This window comes from Gossypium hirsutum, chromosome A08, assembly GCF_007990345.1.
Source record: "Gossypium hirsutum isolate 1008001.06 chromosome A08, Gossypium_hirsutum_v2.1, whole genome shotgun sequence".
NCBI classification, from domain to species: Eukaryota; Viridiplantae; Streptophyta; class Magnoliopsida; order Malvales; family Malvaceae; genus Gossypium; species Gossypium hirsutum.
Genome location: NC_053431.1, coordinates 118,526,388 through 118,542,186, shown reverse-complemented (window position 1 = coordinate 118,542,186; position 15,799 = coordinate 118,526,388). Strand labels below are relative to the sequence as shown.

Genomic DNA, 15,799 nt, shown 5'->3' with positions numbered 1-15,799 from the left:
AATTAAATCAAACGGATATGATTTATAGGTAAAAATAATAAAATCTAAGGCAGTTCTTAGAAGATCATTTTTCTATTTTTTTAATAATTAAAATTTCTGTTTCTTATTTAAACGCACAAAGACAGCACTCTATTATTTCACTCACTTAAAAAAAATAAAAAAAATATATATTTATTAAAAATTAAAATTAAAATTAAAAAAAAGATCTCTCTTTTCTCTCTCTGATTTGCTTTCCTTCCTTTTTTTTTCTTTTTTTTTTCCTTTTCTCTTTCATTCATTCATTTTAGAGCCTTTTGAGCTTTCTCTTTGCCGTCTCTCTGAAAACTGACACTTCTTTTAGACTGGCTATACTTACACTTCACTTGTAAGTAATGGTTCTTTTCTTTTTTCTTCTTTATTTTGTTTTTCGTTTTTTAAGTTTTTTTGGGGGGTATTTTGAGCTCAAATTTTGGATTTACTTTGATGATTTCTGAAGGTTATCAGCATTTGATTTGTGTATTGTGTTCAAGTTTGGAGCTAGTGAACAGAGGGGTTACTCTGTTTTCTAGAGTGAAATTTGAGCGTTTCTTTCTTCATTTTGAATCACTTTGTTTTATTGTTTTAACTTATGGGGCTATGGGTTTTCTTCTTCCTTTTTTAGGTTGTGATGAATTTAGAGAAGGGATTCTGATTTTGGAGTTGCTTTGTTGTGTAAGTTGTCAGATTTGAGTTCTTAGCTTTTGTTAATTGTAGTAAGTTCGTTTCATTTTTCTTTATTTGGATATATGAATTGGTTTAATTTGTAGATCCAGCGTTTAAAAACTGTGTTTTGGATTTTTGAGATTGAGTTTACATCTCACTTTGTGTAAAAGATGGGTACCCGAATCTTGGATCTGTTTGGGTAGTAATAAATTGAGTGGCAAGGTCCCCCTTTTTTGTTTGTGCAAATTGTTCAATATCTGCTCTATTTTTAGCTGTAAAATTGAGCTGGAATGCTATGTTTATTGATTAGAACTTTAAAAGTAGTTTTGGACTAAATAGTCTAAGCTAGAATGCGTCTTCTGGTTGTGGACCAATGATTAGTTAAGCAATAAATTCAAAGTTATGACTTTTAGATGTGAAATTTGAAATTAATGCATCTTATAAGGCTGTTTTTTAAGGAGGAAGTTAATGCCAAATATTTTTTGACATACTAAGATTTTTGCGGTCTAACTCGATTCTTAACTTACTCTGTCTGTGTGCTTATTGAGGGTCCTTTCTGCTTGTATGTGGTCATTGTCTTCCTTCCTGCACGTTTAGTGTAATTCTTGTTTATGTGTTTTTATTCCTTTCATTTTTTTTGGTACATCATTTGCTCGATGTTTATGATGAAGCTTTTATACAGGTTCTTACAGGATGATGTATTTTTAGAGACTGCAACATGCTTTAATTGGCAAACCCAAATTCATGTCCATTCTTTGTGCTTGTACTGTAATTATGTTACGGAAAACCTCGTTGGACTTGGTTCAATTTTAATCAGTGTGTTAGCAGCAAGTATGATAACTGGTGTCGAGGTTGGCACCAACTGTAATTAAGAAGGGGATCTTGTACTCTGAATTTACCCTGTACTACGTAAATATGCCTCCATGGTGGGGAAAGTCTTCATCCAAAGAAGACAAAAAGAAAGCAAGCAAAGAGAGTTTCATTGATGCTATAAATCGTAAGCTTAAGATCACATCTGATGAAAAATCCACTAGCAGATCTGGGGGTTCTCGAAGAAGCCGTAGTGGTGCTGTCTCGCAAAGGGGATCTCTGTCTCGAGTCCCATCGCGATCACCATCGCCCTCCACGCAAGTATCACGCTGTCAAAGTTTCGTGGAAAGGCCTCATGCTCAACCACTTCCTCTTCCTGGGGGAATCATGCTAATGTTTTACGCTCTAATTCTGGAATTAATGCATCTATAAGACCAGGATTTGACAGAGGGTCAAAGCCATCACCCTTGCCAAAACCTGGACAATTCTCTAAGAAACTGGATCGTGTAGATGGTGAGGGAGATTTTGCTACTGCTTCTATTTCTAGTGATAGCTCTATTGATAGTGATGATCCGTCTGATTCCCGTCTACTAAGCCCATTGACTTCTGATTATGAGAATGGCCAGAGAACTGCAGCAAACAGTCCATCTGGGTGAGTTTTAACTAATTTGATATCATTTTAACTTATAGTATTTCTGAACTGCCCCTCTTTCAGTTATTGTATGTTATCCCTGATCAATTGTCATTTTAATTTTTAATGTAGCACAAAGGACATGGATCAGTTGTCTGACGTCAATCAGAAGGAGTCAAAAGAGATACTGAAGCCATCTAACATATCTTTTAATAATCAGTACCTATCCACGTCACCTAAGCGAGGGTCAATGAACAATCATGTGCAGAATTTACAGATTCCTCAGCGTGGTGCTTTGTATAGTGCCCCGGACAGTTCAATGTCAAGTCCTTCTAGAAGTCCATTGAGAGCATTTGGTCTTGAGCAAGTTTGGAACTCTGGTCCTGGTACCGGAAAGCCTTTCTCCGACATAGTTTTCCTTGGATCTGGACAATGCTCTAGTCCTGGTTCAGGCCATAATTCTGTTGGTGGAGATATGTCAGGGCAGTTGCTTTGGCCACAAAGCAGGTGTAGCCCTGAGTGTTCTCCTTTACCTAGTCCCAGAATGACGAGCCCTGGTCCCAGCTCTAGGATACACAGTGGTGCTGTCACCCCTTTGCATCCGCGAGCAGCAGGGGCTGCCGCTGAGTCACCTACAAGCCGACCTGATGATGGGAAACAGCAAAGCCACAGGTTGCCTCTTCCCCCAATAACTATATCTAATACTTGCCCTTTTTCTCCTGGGTATTCTGCAGCAACATCTCCATCATTACCCCGAAGTCCTGGTAGGGCAGAAAACCCAACAAGCCCTTGCTCCCGCTGGAAGAAAGGACGATTGTTGGGGAGGGGTACATTTGGACATGTCTATCTTGGTTTTAACAGGTATGTTAGAAGGATTATGCTCCACTATCTATCTTTTGTTCTTTTATTTCTTTTATGTGTTCACTTTTGAGTATTGCATTTGTGATATTATTTGTTTCCATAGTCACCACTTTATCTTCATAAAGCTATATGTTTGATTGGCTCCAGCTATTTTTCTAATTATAATGTGTCTGAGTTTGGATTAATCCTTGTTAACTTTATCATCAATTTTGAATGTGGGCACTCCTTGTTCAAGGTTGTTGATTTTCGTGTTTTCCCCAGTGGTCCTTTTTTATTTTTGCAATTTTCCTCGCTATTTTGATGCTTGAACTGTTTTCTATCTCCTTTTTGTCTTTTCTTTCTCTTGCATTAGTGAAAGTGGGGAGATGTGTGCAATGAAGGAAGTAACCTTGTTTTCTGATGATGCCAAATCAAAGGAAAGTGCACAGCAGTTGGGACAAGTATGTCCTTGTTTTTTAGTTTTATTTTTTATTAGAAAGAAATTTACTGGCAATTGTGGCTATAAGAACTGAAATATTTTTCGCTGGTGTTCATTGAGGATTTGATTTCTTGTTTTGGTGTTAATAATTTTAGTGATCTTTATACTCATGGGTAGTGTTTTGGCAGGAAATTATGCTGCTTAGTCAGTTACGACATCCAAATATAGTGCAATATTATGGATATGAAACTGTGAGTTTTCTGTTTTTTGATTTTAAGATCTTGTAAAGGTGTCATTCCTGTAATGATTTTGTCATCATTAGAAGTTCCCTTGACTTTAAATATAAATAGATCAACAGGAGCAGTTGATGATTTATTCTAATTCCGTTGTATACCTTTTCATTCATGAACAGGTAGATGATAAACTTTATATATACTTGGAGTACGTTTCTGGTGGCTCCATTTATAAACTTCTTCAGGAGTATGGTCCGTTTGGTGAAAGTGCCATTCGGAATTATACTCAACAAATTTTGTCTGGGTTGGCTTACTTGCATGCTAAAATACTGTTCATAGGTGAGTTTCTTTTCCAGTTATACTTGGGTTTTCACATTGGGAACATCATAACTCCCATGTGTCAATCATGCTGGAGTATCATTTGCTACATTGTGCAATATTTTCAGAGACATAAAAGGCGCAAACATACTGGTTGATCCCAATGGACGTGTGAAATTGGCTGATTTTGGGATGGCAAAGCATGTAAGAGCACTTTATCTATAATTTCGTAATTAATGGTTTTACCTAGAAAACCTAAAATAAGTCATGCATACGTTGCTTTGCTTAACCAAATCAGACCCTGGCATATGATATTATCATGAGTAATTTAAATTCCTTAGTCATCTTCTTACATAAATCCTACAATCCTAATCCTAGTAAGAAAAAGTAATACCTGTAATTTACTGCTCCATGAGTTAGAATACTTTATGCATAATTGCTGATTTTGCACATTTCTAGATGCTAATATAGGTTGTCTGAAATAATTTGCAGATTACAGGGTCATCTTGTCCGCTATCGTTCAAAGGAAGCCCCTATTGGATGGCACCTGAGGTCTGCATGGTTTTTTAATTTCTATTCCATGGTCATCATTTCTATGATGATTTCTGTTAATATTGTTTATTCCATTTCCTGTTACAGGTTATTAAAAACTCAAATGGATGTAACCTAGCTGTTGACATATGGAGCCTTGGGTGCACTGTATTGGAGATGGCTACCACAAAGCCTCCTTGGAGCCAGTATGAAGGGGTTAGTGAATATCTATACAGAGGCATGAATTTTGCTTTTGCCTATTGTAAAAAACAGACGTTCATCACTAATTCAACAAAATTTTAATTAAATTTTTTTTCCCCTCTTGCATGGGCATCCTAATGCTTCACATTCCTTTCTATTGGAGTATGCTGTGTCTCCATGTGAAAATATCTTAACCACTTAAATTTCGTTTATTATTCTTTTTTGTACTATTTCAAAGGTTGCTGCTATGTTCAAAATTGGCAATAGTAAAGAACTTCCAGCAATTCCTGATACTCTTTCAGAGGAGGGAAAGGACTTTGTGAGGCAGTGTTTACAAAGAAACCCATTACACCGCCCCACAGCAGCTTGGCTTTTAGAGCATCCTTTCATAAAAAATGCAGCACCGCTAGAAAGACCCATTTTTAGTGCTGATGCATCAGACCCATCACCTGCAGTTGCAAATGCAATGAGAACACTGGTATAGAGATGATTACTAATTTTGTATAATTGGTCTGTCTAATGATTTGATTTGATCATTAGTTTTTTACCGACATTTCTGACTAAATTCTGCTTTTTAATTTCTCATTAGGGAATTGGAAATGCTAGAAATTTTCCATGCATAGATTCAGAAGGGACGGCTAGCCTTCCATGTAGAGCTTTAAAAACGGGATCAGGATCCAGGTCTGTTTTTCTCTCTAACATGGATGCACGCATTTAAATAGCCAATGATACTTGTATGTGTAGCCTATCATGCATGCTTAAATGTGCCCTAAATTTGCATATGAGTGGTTATGCTGTATACAAACTTTGGGCGGACAGAAGGCCTTTGGTTGCTTTGCAGCTTAAAATAGCATAATTTTTAAAAGAACTAGCAAAATTTCTGGCATATGCTATAAATTTTCTCATTCTGCTTGAACAATGAGGGCACTGATGTTGTTGGCCTTTGAGGGGAAGTTAACATTGGTAACTGCTTTTCGAGCCATCATTTCCTTGACAGTGACGTAATAGCTGCCATAGCTATGTCAGCTTCTGGTCAATGCTTAGAACACTTTCTTCTTAAACTGATTCCTAATGACATTTTGTATCATTGTAATATGTCATCATATGTTGTGCTATGATTTCATGTATGGTAATAGATTGTTCACGCGTAGCTAAGGTATTTTTTCTGCAAAATCCTTTTGGTCTTAATACCTTTGTCCGGTGTATTGATTTTTATCTACTTTTATGATTGCATTTAGAGAAAATGTGTCTGCAACCAATATTTTGACATGTCAACTATATCTGCTATTATCTATATATGATCATTATCTCTTGGTTTTATCATATATAATTTTTAATCATCTATTGCAGTGACATTCATACACCTCGGAACATGTCATGCCCAGTTTCGCCCATTGGCAGTCCTCTACCACATCCAAGGTCACCACAAAATTTTAGTGGAAGGATGTCCCCGTCTCCTATATCTAGCCCTCATGCTCTCTCTGGTTCATCCACTCCTCTTACCGGTGGCAGTGGCGCCATTCCATTTCATCACCAAAAACAGCCAATGGCCTATTTGCATGAAGGTCTTGGAATAATACCAAGGTCTCAAACTAATTTTTATGGAAATGCTAACAACCCTTATCAAGAACCCAAGCCTGACATGTTTCGAGGGATTTCACAAGCTTCTACTGTTTCTCAAGAAATGATTTCATCAGATACTGGTGCTTTTGGAAAACAGTATGGATGGCCAGGCCATGGGGATCATAGGGATTTCTACAACGGACAGCCAGCCCTGGCTGATCATGTGTCTCAGCAACTCTTAAGGGACCATGTGAAATTGAAACCATCACTGGACCTTAATCCTGGTTCATCGATGCTTGGTCGTAATGGTGGAATCTAGTTTGCTCCAGAAATCTATGTCAGGGAAGGGCCTCCAGGCATTTTAGGTGCAGCTGTTGTTTCTGGAAATTTTAATGCCTGAAGGGAGATAATGTTATTGAAGTGGCACTTTGCTTGCTTCAGTTCTTACAGTAAGCAACATGCAAGAGGCTTTTGAGGCTGGATATTAACCGCACTCTAAATTGTCGATGGTGTCTAAGACTCTGCACATATTTCACCATCATAATAGCAGCAGGCAATCTGTGTTTTTGTGAGTAGATTGTGCAAAAATGGAGGCAAAGTAAGTTGAAAACCAAACTAATCTCTGGAGTCCACTTAAGCAGTTCCGGACAATGAACATTTGCTAGTGTAAACAGAACTGTACATTTTATTACACCCAAGAAACACATAGTTAGAAGAAGAGCTATTCTTTTGCCATTTTCCCCTCCCTCTTACATTTTTACAGGTTGAAGAAAAGTGGTTGGGGATTAAAAGTTCTGTACAGAAGGTGGGGAACCAAAACCAAATCTAGGCTTTTGTCAAAGATTGACTTGTGGAAATTAGCTGAGACTGGTTCTGGTAATTTTCTTTTTCTTTTTAATATATCAACTGTAGAGCTCAGCCAAAAACTTAATTGTGGCTGTTGATATTGATGTACCTATATATATCACACACTGGCTGCATATTGATAAAACTCAAATTTGACCTGTATTCACTTTCCAATGTTGGAAAATGATTTATGTTGAAAAATTTTTGCTAGTCTTTGTATGGATTTGGTTTTAGCTCCAAATTGTCCAAATTTCAGACAGATTATTATAATTTTAGTAATTGATTCTTTGCGTGAGTAGCAAATTAATGATCTAAGAGGAAAAGATTGGCAGGTTACCACTGCTGCTTTGGTATTTGTCTCGAGCAAAATTTTTCACAGAGATGTCCTACGTGAAGCAAATTACTACAAAAAAATGACAGCCCTAATCCCAAGGTTTCTAGATCCGATCATCAGTTTTCGACGTTTTTAGTGTTAGTTTCGATCAATTGAATAAATTATTAAAAATTAGTGATATAAAATTTTATTCAGAGCTTTTTCGTATTTATATTGGTTTTTTTCGTATTTATATTGGTTTATGGTTAAATGGTTTAATTTCTTGTTCTGGATTAGTATCTCAATCAATTTGTTTTTGAAAATAGTTATCTAATTTGAATCATATAAATTAAAGCGAATGAATTTTGATCAATTAGTTTTCAGATTCATACTATATTGGTAGACATACTATTTTTTTATTGAAATTAGTATGTATTAGTATCGATATGATATATTGTACCATTTTAGATAATAATATTTTATAAAATTATTTGATGTATATATATATAAAAATATTTACAAGGGTACTAAATAAATTGTAAATATAAAATTAAAAATTTTATTTTTTAATATTATTTATGCATCAATCAGTCACCGAAATTTTAACCAATGATTAAAAAAGAGTTAATTGCATCGGTTTATTACTGCTACTGTGTGCACCGGCTGGAACAACTGAATCTGATCAGACTACATCGGTTGAAACCACCTACAGATTTCAGAGACTAGAGTTTTCCGCATTAAATCCTGTCCCTTAAAACTGGGTGCATATCTGCAACTTCTAGAATCTTATACCAAAAAAATATATACATATATTTTTGTTTTTCATAGTTTCAGTTTATAAGTTACAGCCCTTAAACAGCGAACATCTTATACCGAAATCCAGTCATACAATTTGGATTTCTCAGATCAAAGGAGAGTGCATCTCTGTCACTCCTCCCCCATTGGGTTACTGTTAACTAACTACTTGGGATTGGTGAAGCTCAAGCTAAAGTCCCACATCCTTTTTGCCAAGTCTTTTTCTTTAGCCTTAAAGCTTGGTAGTAATACAAGCATCAATTAAAACATTAGAATTGTCTAAGACATACGAGACTCTCCAATCTGCTTCAAAGGGAAGTTTGTTCATATTGAAGTTTTCAATTTGGGTTAAATCACTACTTGGGACCTGAACTTGGCAACTATTTTCACATTAGGGCTTGAACTTTTTTTTATCTAAGTTAGGCCCTGAACTTGGTAATTGTTTCTACATTGAAGCTTAAATTTTTTTTTGTCCAAACCAGTCCTTGAATTTGGCAAATGTTCCCACATTGGGGCCTGAATTTTAAACCCCAACGTTAGAACAATTGCCAAGTTCAAGGCCTAATTCAGACCAAAAAAGAGTTTAGGCCCCAATGTGAAAAAAGTTACCAAGTTCAAGTCCAAGAAAGTGATTTAACCCTTTCGATTTCCAATAGACAAAGATCATCTTTAAAAGGCAAAAACATCAACTAAATCTTATATGATTTGAAGGATTACTCTTAATAAGACTGTGGTGGCGCATAAGGTCGGTCATAATAATTGATCCAGGATGAAGTGAATTTGCTGTAATCTGCACTCCCTCGTCCTGTTTATATCAAGAAAAGAGAAATAACATTGAAAGATTTGAACTTATTGGGCACATTAATGGCATATGAGAAGCTGAACTTGTAGTAATTAATTAAAAATGGTAAAATAAAGAAAACCTAATGAGATACTATATTATCTGTGTCAACATGCTATAACCTACATAGGTTGTACATCAAAGAGAAATTGATCATGTTGTGTACCTTTAGACGCCTTGAAAGCTCATTAGCATGAATATGTTAGCGAGCTTTGATTGTCCATAAGCAAACCGAGGGCAGTATCTATATGTCAACAAGAAAAATAAGAGAAATGACCAAGCATTTTAGGAAGTATTCAGCCAAGATTTTGCACTCCATAAGGGGGCAAATTGGTGAAGCTTATCATCAGTTTTACCCTGATTCATCATTGATGTGATCAAAGGGATTTCCCTCACCATACACCATCCGGTGACCTTTTGAAGATAAATTAACAATCTTCCTTTCTCTTTTACTTTCACGTGCGGTGAGTTTCATAGTATCCAACAAAAGGTTTGTTAGAAGAAAATGACCTGCAAAATAGTTGCTATATCTCATTAGGTTTGATACATCACAGCTAAGTTGAAATCCGAATAACCTAAATGGTTGGTCGCAAACTGCAGATGTGTTTTCATGTGATAGCATGAAAGGAGTTGCCATAACCCCTGCATTGTTACTTTCAAGCAAAGAAAGAGAAGCTATTAGTTTTTGGACGCACAGACACGAGCACAAGCAAATAATAAGTGTAAAGGATCATTAGGTGAACCACAAATGATTGTAAATGCACATGTAAACGCGTGCAGGGGGCCGTAAACAGTCGAACTTGCAGCACTTTATATGACTTCTTACATTAGGATATTTAAGGGAAGATTCGAGGATTGAAATTCTGATGCAAATTTCCTTACAGACGGCATAGAGCTAAGATCTAATTGCATCACATCAATCTTAGCACCATTTATTTCATTAAGTATAGCTTCTTTGACATTCCTACCAGCATCCAAGTTCCTTACTGCCATAACCACATGAACACCACGCAATGCAAGAACTCGTGCTGTCTCTACACCAATACCACTTGATGCTCCTGAAATGGAACTCGCATAAGCTCTTGGGATATATATAACATCAAAAACACCATTATAAAAGGCTATACAGTAGTAGTATTTAATAAATATAAAATGTGCTTCCCTTGAATGAAGAAGACTAAAACTTTCATATACACAAGAGATTTGAGCAAATAATATAAACTTAACTATATATATAACCAAAACCTAGAAAAAAATTATACGCCGTGATAATGCTCCAGAATAACGTATTTTATGTATTAATCATGTGTTTGTTCTGAGCTTGATCTTTCTAATTTGAGCTATTTATGTCTTTTTATCTTTTAGGGGCTGATTTGGAGGCGAAAGTAAAATTAAGGGACAAAAGTGCGAATTTGAAGATACAATGGGCTGATATGCGACACAGGAAAAAGATTGTGCCAAAAGTGCGAGCATGGAAGACACAATGACTAAAAACGCAAAAAGAAGAGATTTTATTTTATAAGACTCCATTTTATTTATATTAGGATAATTAATATTAGGATAATTATTAGGATTATTTAAATTTTAGGATTTTATTTTAATTATCTTTATTTATCTTTAATTAATTGTATTTATCTTTTTAGAATTTAAGTTTAATTAGAATATCTCCTTAGTACTATAAATAGGGGGTGAAGTGACTCTTTAGGGTGTTTATCTTTTTCTGTAAACACTCTCCCCTGAAAGTCTAGGCTTTTGTTTCTTTATATTTTCTTTCAATAAAATTCTCTTTTCCATTTTTATATTTATTTTTTTTCCACCATTATCATGAGTCACTAAAACCTATCTAGCCAAAAGTTGTCAATATTCCCTAAAAAGGGTTCTTGAGACCTAAAATCTATAGTTAGCCTTCTCGCCAAGTATTCATCGTTTCTCCGCACTACAGGCTGACGCTTTCGTCGATGGCCCTTAAGAAGTAAGCTTTTTAGCATATGCAAAGGCGGCCGCTTTGAATGTTTTGGAAGGATTGTATAGTCGGTTTGTTAACTTACTGCGTCAGAGGTTGGCGAGCCAAAGTGACAAAATGGCGTGGAATTCGCCATTGAGAAGCGTTGATCTAGCATAGATTACTGGCTAGAGTCAGGTTTCCTAAAAATCATAAGTCTAATCTTTGGAGCTGGTGGTCGTAGGCGTCCTCTTCCACTATAATTGGCTTACTTGAGTTGAGAAGGGTTACTTAAAAGCCAAGGATTGAACCCAAGGCGGAACGAGACAATCGGAAGCTGAAATCTCGCCACATAAGAAACTTGCTCTTTTCCCAAGTCTATTTATTTTTTCTTATTTCAATTTCTGCAATTTATTTAATTTCGCAATTTCAATTCACTTTAAATTCTGTTTTTATTTTTCCAGATTCTTAATTTTATTTTTTTATTTTTAAAGAACACAAGTTTTCTTGGCTAAAAAATTGTTCAGGATTTCAAGGAACGAGCATTCATACAATCCGGTCCCTTTACTGTTATTTTTACTATTTTACAGGAAATAAGATATTTTTGGTGCTCTCAACGACACATCACGCCGCCTCAATGCCAACAGATATCATCAACAAGTTTATTAAAAAACTAGATTAAAAAAAAACCGGTAACGATGGCAGTGAGAGCAGTTCCATCAATCCCTTGAGTAACGTCGTCTGCTGTAGAATAAGCAGAAAAGCCAGATGCTCCTTTCCAGCTAAAAAGCCACGTACTTTCTTTCGCATATCAGTTTCCAACTACAACCAAGATTGATGGGTGGGTAGGATGAACTGTAATCTGACCGCAAATCGCTGATCGGTTTAGTAGAAAACTAATAATCTTTTTTAAACTTGGAGAGCTATAAGCTACCATTAATCAATCTTTGAATTCTTAAGACCTTCTTGGCGTCATTTCCCACTTTTGATATCGATTTCTTCTTGAAAAATGGGGAACCATAAGATCAAATGAAATCATGAAACATCATAAACTCAGAGGATAGGTAGTTTTTATTACTGCATAACATTTAATAAAGGTTAAAATCTCTCATAGGTAATATTAAGAATTTAGTTACTCTATTTTTAGATTTTTAAATTTAGGTCCAATAATTAAACTATTCACGAGTCGAATTATACATTCAAGCTTAAAGGTTCGCCTGAAACTTAAGATAATTTAGACAAAAATATTAAACATGTTTAAATATAGGCAAAGCTCGGCCTGACCCAGTTTATATTTTTATAGTATATTATATTATGTTTTATATATCATAATTTATAACATAAAAATTAAATTTATAATAATATATAATATTATAATGTAAATATTAGAAAAAATAAGATGCTTATGTATAAAATTGTAATAAATAAAAAAAATATAAAATTATTCAATATTAAATTAAAAATAATATGGACGGCCTTTGATAAATTTTTCAGTTTTGGGCAAGCACAAAGTATGTTAATATAATGCTTAAGCCTAGCTCGAACTCGGTCTAACTCAACCCATAAGCACCTCTAGTCCAATTGCTAACTATTAATTTAACAAACTAATTTTAACGTGTTAATAATCTGACCTAAATTTTAAAATCTAAAAAGTAATTAAATTTTAAAATATAAAGTATAAGGACTAAATTTCAAATTTGTGAAGAGTAAAAAAATTGACATATTAACCTTCAATAAATTACTATAAAAATTTTATATAATTGAATTTCGTTTTGATTGAATTTAGTTTTTTTTTGTATATTTAATAATTTGGTAAAACACCAATCTCCACCTGATAATTAAAACAATTTTGGCACATGTTTAAACCCTTTCATCAAAATTTCCTCATCAATAAAACACCAATAGTGTTAAGTAGAATAATATAACATTTACAAACTCCAAAAAATTGAGTCTTAATGGACATTGAAGTTATTTTTAGTTGTACTTTCCCGAAATGATGGATCTTTATAAATCGTAAAATAGATATTTAATTTGTGTGAAAAGAAAATAAACTTCGAAATAATTTTAGTTTTTAATTTTTTTTGATAAATTAAAGATTAACAGTAAGTAAAGGTGGTTTTATAATCGAAAATATTAAAGAAAATATGTTTTGTACTCTGGTTGAGTATTTTTTTTAAAAAATATTTATGAAAAATAATAAAGATAAGTTCATTTTCATTAAAAATATTTTTTAAAATTGGAGAAAAATTGAAAATAAAAATTTGTAAATTTGAAAAAGTAATTTTTAACAACCTTTAAATACAAAATATCGAATATAATTTTTTATTAGTAATAAAATTCTATTTTATTTAATAAATAAAATATTTTATTGTTTTATTCAACCACTTATTTATTAAAATAATTTTATCCAAAAACTATTGAGTAATTATTTCTCATATATCTTTTATGAAAAGAATGCACCATTTTTCATATTTTCATTTTTGGAAATAAAGTTTCATTTTTATACAATAAACATTTTTTACATTTTTTTTTCAATTTCTTATAAAAAAATTGATAAAGTGTTTCACTGAATCATTGAAACAATACATATAAAATGTTAAGACGACATCTTTTTTTATTATCATTCATGTTCAAGGGTTGTAATTGTCTTTCTCAATAATATCATCTTCAAGATTTGAACTTATATTCTCTTACAAATACAATGTGTCTTACCATTACACCTAATATTTGTTGGTAAGTTTCTTGTTTGTTAACTAATTTTAAAAATTATAAAATGATCATTTAATTATTCAAACTTTTTCCTTCTTTTTTTATTATCAATCATGAAATTACCAATGAAAAGATGATGTGATAGCCTTTAAATTTGACATAAAATAATTTTAATTCTCAACATTTATACATTGTATTAATTTAATCTTTATTATAGAAAAATTAACCCTCAACGTTTACACATTGTGTAATTTGGAGGTTTTTTTTTTTGCAATTTTACTTTTTTTTTCTTTCACCTAAAAAACTAAAAAAATGAAAAATGAAAACACCAAAAAATCCAAGATAATAATATTAATCTCTTTTCATTCTTTTAAAATTAACTTTTATGGAACAATGAAAGAAAAAACAAATAAACAAACTAAATTACACAATTTGTAAATGTTAGGAGTTAAATTTTTTTAAGACTAAATTGACACAATGTATAAACATTGAAAGTTAACATTACTATTATGTCAGTTTTAAAAACTGTTAAATTATCTTTCTCTGAATAATTTCACTGGTTACAAAAGAGAAGAAGTTGAATAGTTGAATGTGTATTTTGTAATTTTTTATAATTGTTGCATAAAAAACCCTTCCCATTAGTTGGTGATTACAAGTAGACTTGATTATAGGCCGAGTCAGGCCGGACTTGAACAGAATTTAGGCTTAGCCTAAAAACATAGGCCTAAAAATCTATCCAAATCTAACTTAACCCACTCATATTAATTTTTTAAATTTTTTATATAAAAACAAATTTTAAAAATATAATAAATTAAATATACTAAAAATAATGTTTTAGGAATGGATTAAATGATTTCTTTTAATTTGGAAAAAAATCAACAACCAAATTTATTCAAATATCTGGTGTTGGGGTAGCAGTTTTAATAAAGCCATGCACACTTTGCCCTAAAATTTCATATCAGTTAACAAAGATCGTGGATGGAGTTTGGCCACCGCCGAGGTGAGTTAAATTAAACACTGATAGGGCGATGGACCAAATCACAAGGAAAGTAGTAGTTGGAGGGGTCATTCGAAACAACAAAAGTAATTGGGATTTGGTTTCAACCGTAACATTGGGATAGCTTCAGCTTTGGAAGAAGAGTTGTGGGCTGCTCTTGATGGTCTCACCATTGCTTTGGAAAGGGAACAAGACAAAATATCGCCAGAATATCGGAACAGAGAAAAAATGATTATATTTTTGTTAGGGATTTAAAGGGCTGCCTGTTAGGGATTTAGAAATTGGAGTCGAGGCTGATTCGTGCAAAAGGAGAAAAAAAGAAGAAGCAAGTACTGTCACATGATGTCAAGCCCAGCCCAAAAAGTCTAATTCAAGGCATGACCCGTTTCAAAAACGAATCTTATTTTTTATTATTTTTTTAAGAAGCTTTATTTTTTATTCATTTTTTAAAAAGCTTTAAAGCTTAAATGAGAGACCTGATCATGATGAAATTTATTTACATGTTTATTTTTTATTCAAATTCTTCTTCATTTTTTGAAGAAGTTTTCAAGCTTTCAAGTTTAAATGAGTGACCCGACCATGATAAGTTGAATTACATGTTTTCATAAGAAAAAGAGACATTGGGACATGAAATCAAGCCCACAATCGATGTGGGCTCTGGAAGTTCATTAATTAATTTTAATGCAATTCCAGGAGGACGGTCGTTGGCATGGAGATCGTGCATTAATGTTGTATGCATCGACATGGGTCCTATTCAAACAAATGTCGTCTAGAATTTGCAAGACGGATATGTTCCCATGGCAGGCCAAGCTGCCTGTAATGGTGGAACACAATTGCAAAATTGATGCTTGTAAGCAAAAAATGCCTCCCCAACCTATTTGAAGGAATTGAACTACTACCCAATAAAATAAGGAAATACATAAAAGAATCCTCCATTAATTAAGCTGAATACAGCACAACTCTAGCGATAATTTACACACATTAACACCATAATTCAAAATGCAGTTCAACACAACAAAGGACTGGTAGGAACACAAAGGTAGATGAAGATCCCAACATACACACACACACAGATTTAATCATTTCAATCTCTGGAATAGCTCTAATGA

At 33.5% G+C, this 15,799-nt stretch overlaps 1 protein-coding gene and 1 pseudogene across 1 annotated transcript; one reads left to right on the top strand and one right to left on the bottom strand.

The window, feature by feature from the left end:
- The first annotated feature begins 211 nt into the window (after positions 1–211).
- On the top strand, positions 212–7,303 carry LOC107917914 (mitogen-activated protein kinase kinase kinase YODA). The gene is given in 14 exon segments (XM_016847328.2): positions 212–364; positions 1,364–1,879; positions 1,882–2,143; positions 2,255–2,983; positions 3,336–3,423; positions 3,590–3,652; positions 3,814–3,955; positions 3,958–3,973; positions 4,081–4,156; positions 4,445–4,504; positions 4,592–4,699; positions 4,923–5,162; positions 5,274–5,365; positions 6,035–7,303. Coding segments are annotated over 13 exon segments (2,691 nt in total). The 5' UTR covers positions 212–364; positions 1,364–1,596; the 3' UTR covers positions 6,567–7,303.
- A 1,583-nt stretch (positions 7,304–8,886) lies between these two features.
- On the bottom strand, positions 8,887–11,921 carry LOC107917345 (short-chain dehydrogenase TIC 32, chloroplastic-like; annotated as a pseudogene).
- Positions 11,922–15,799: the final 3,878 nt, after the last annotated feature.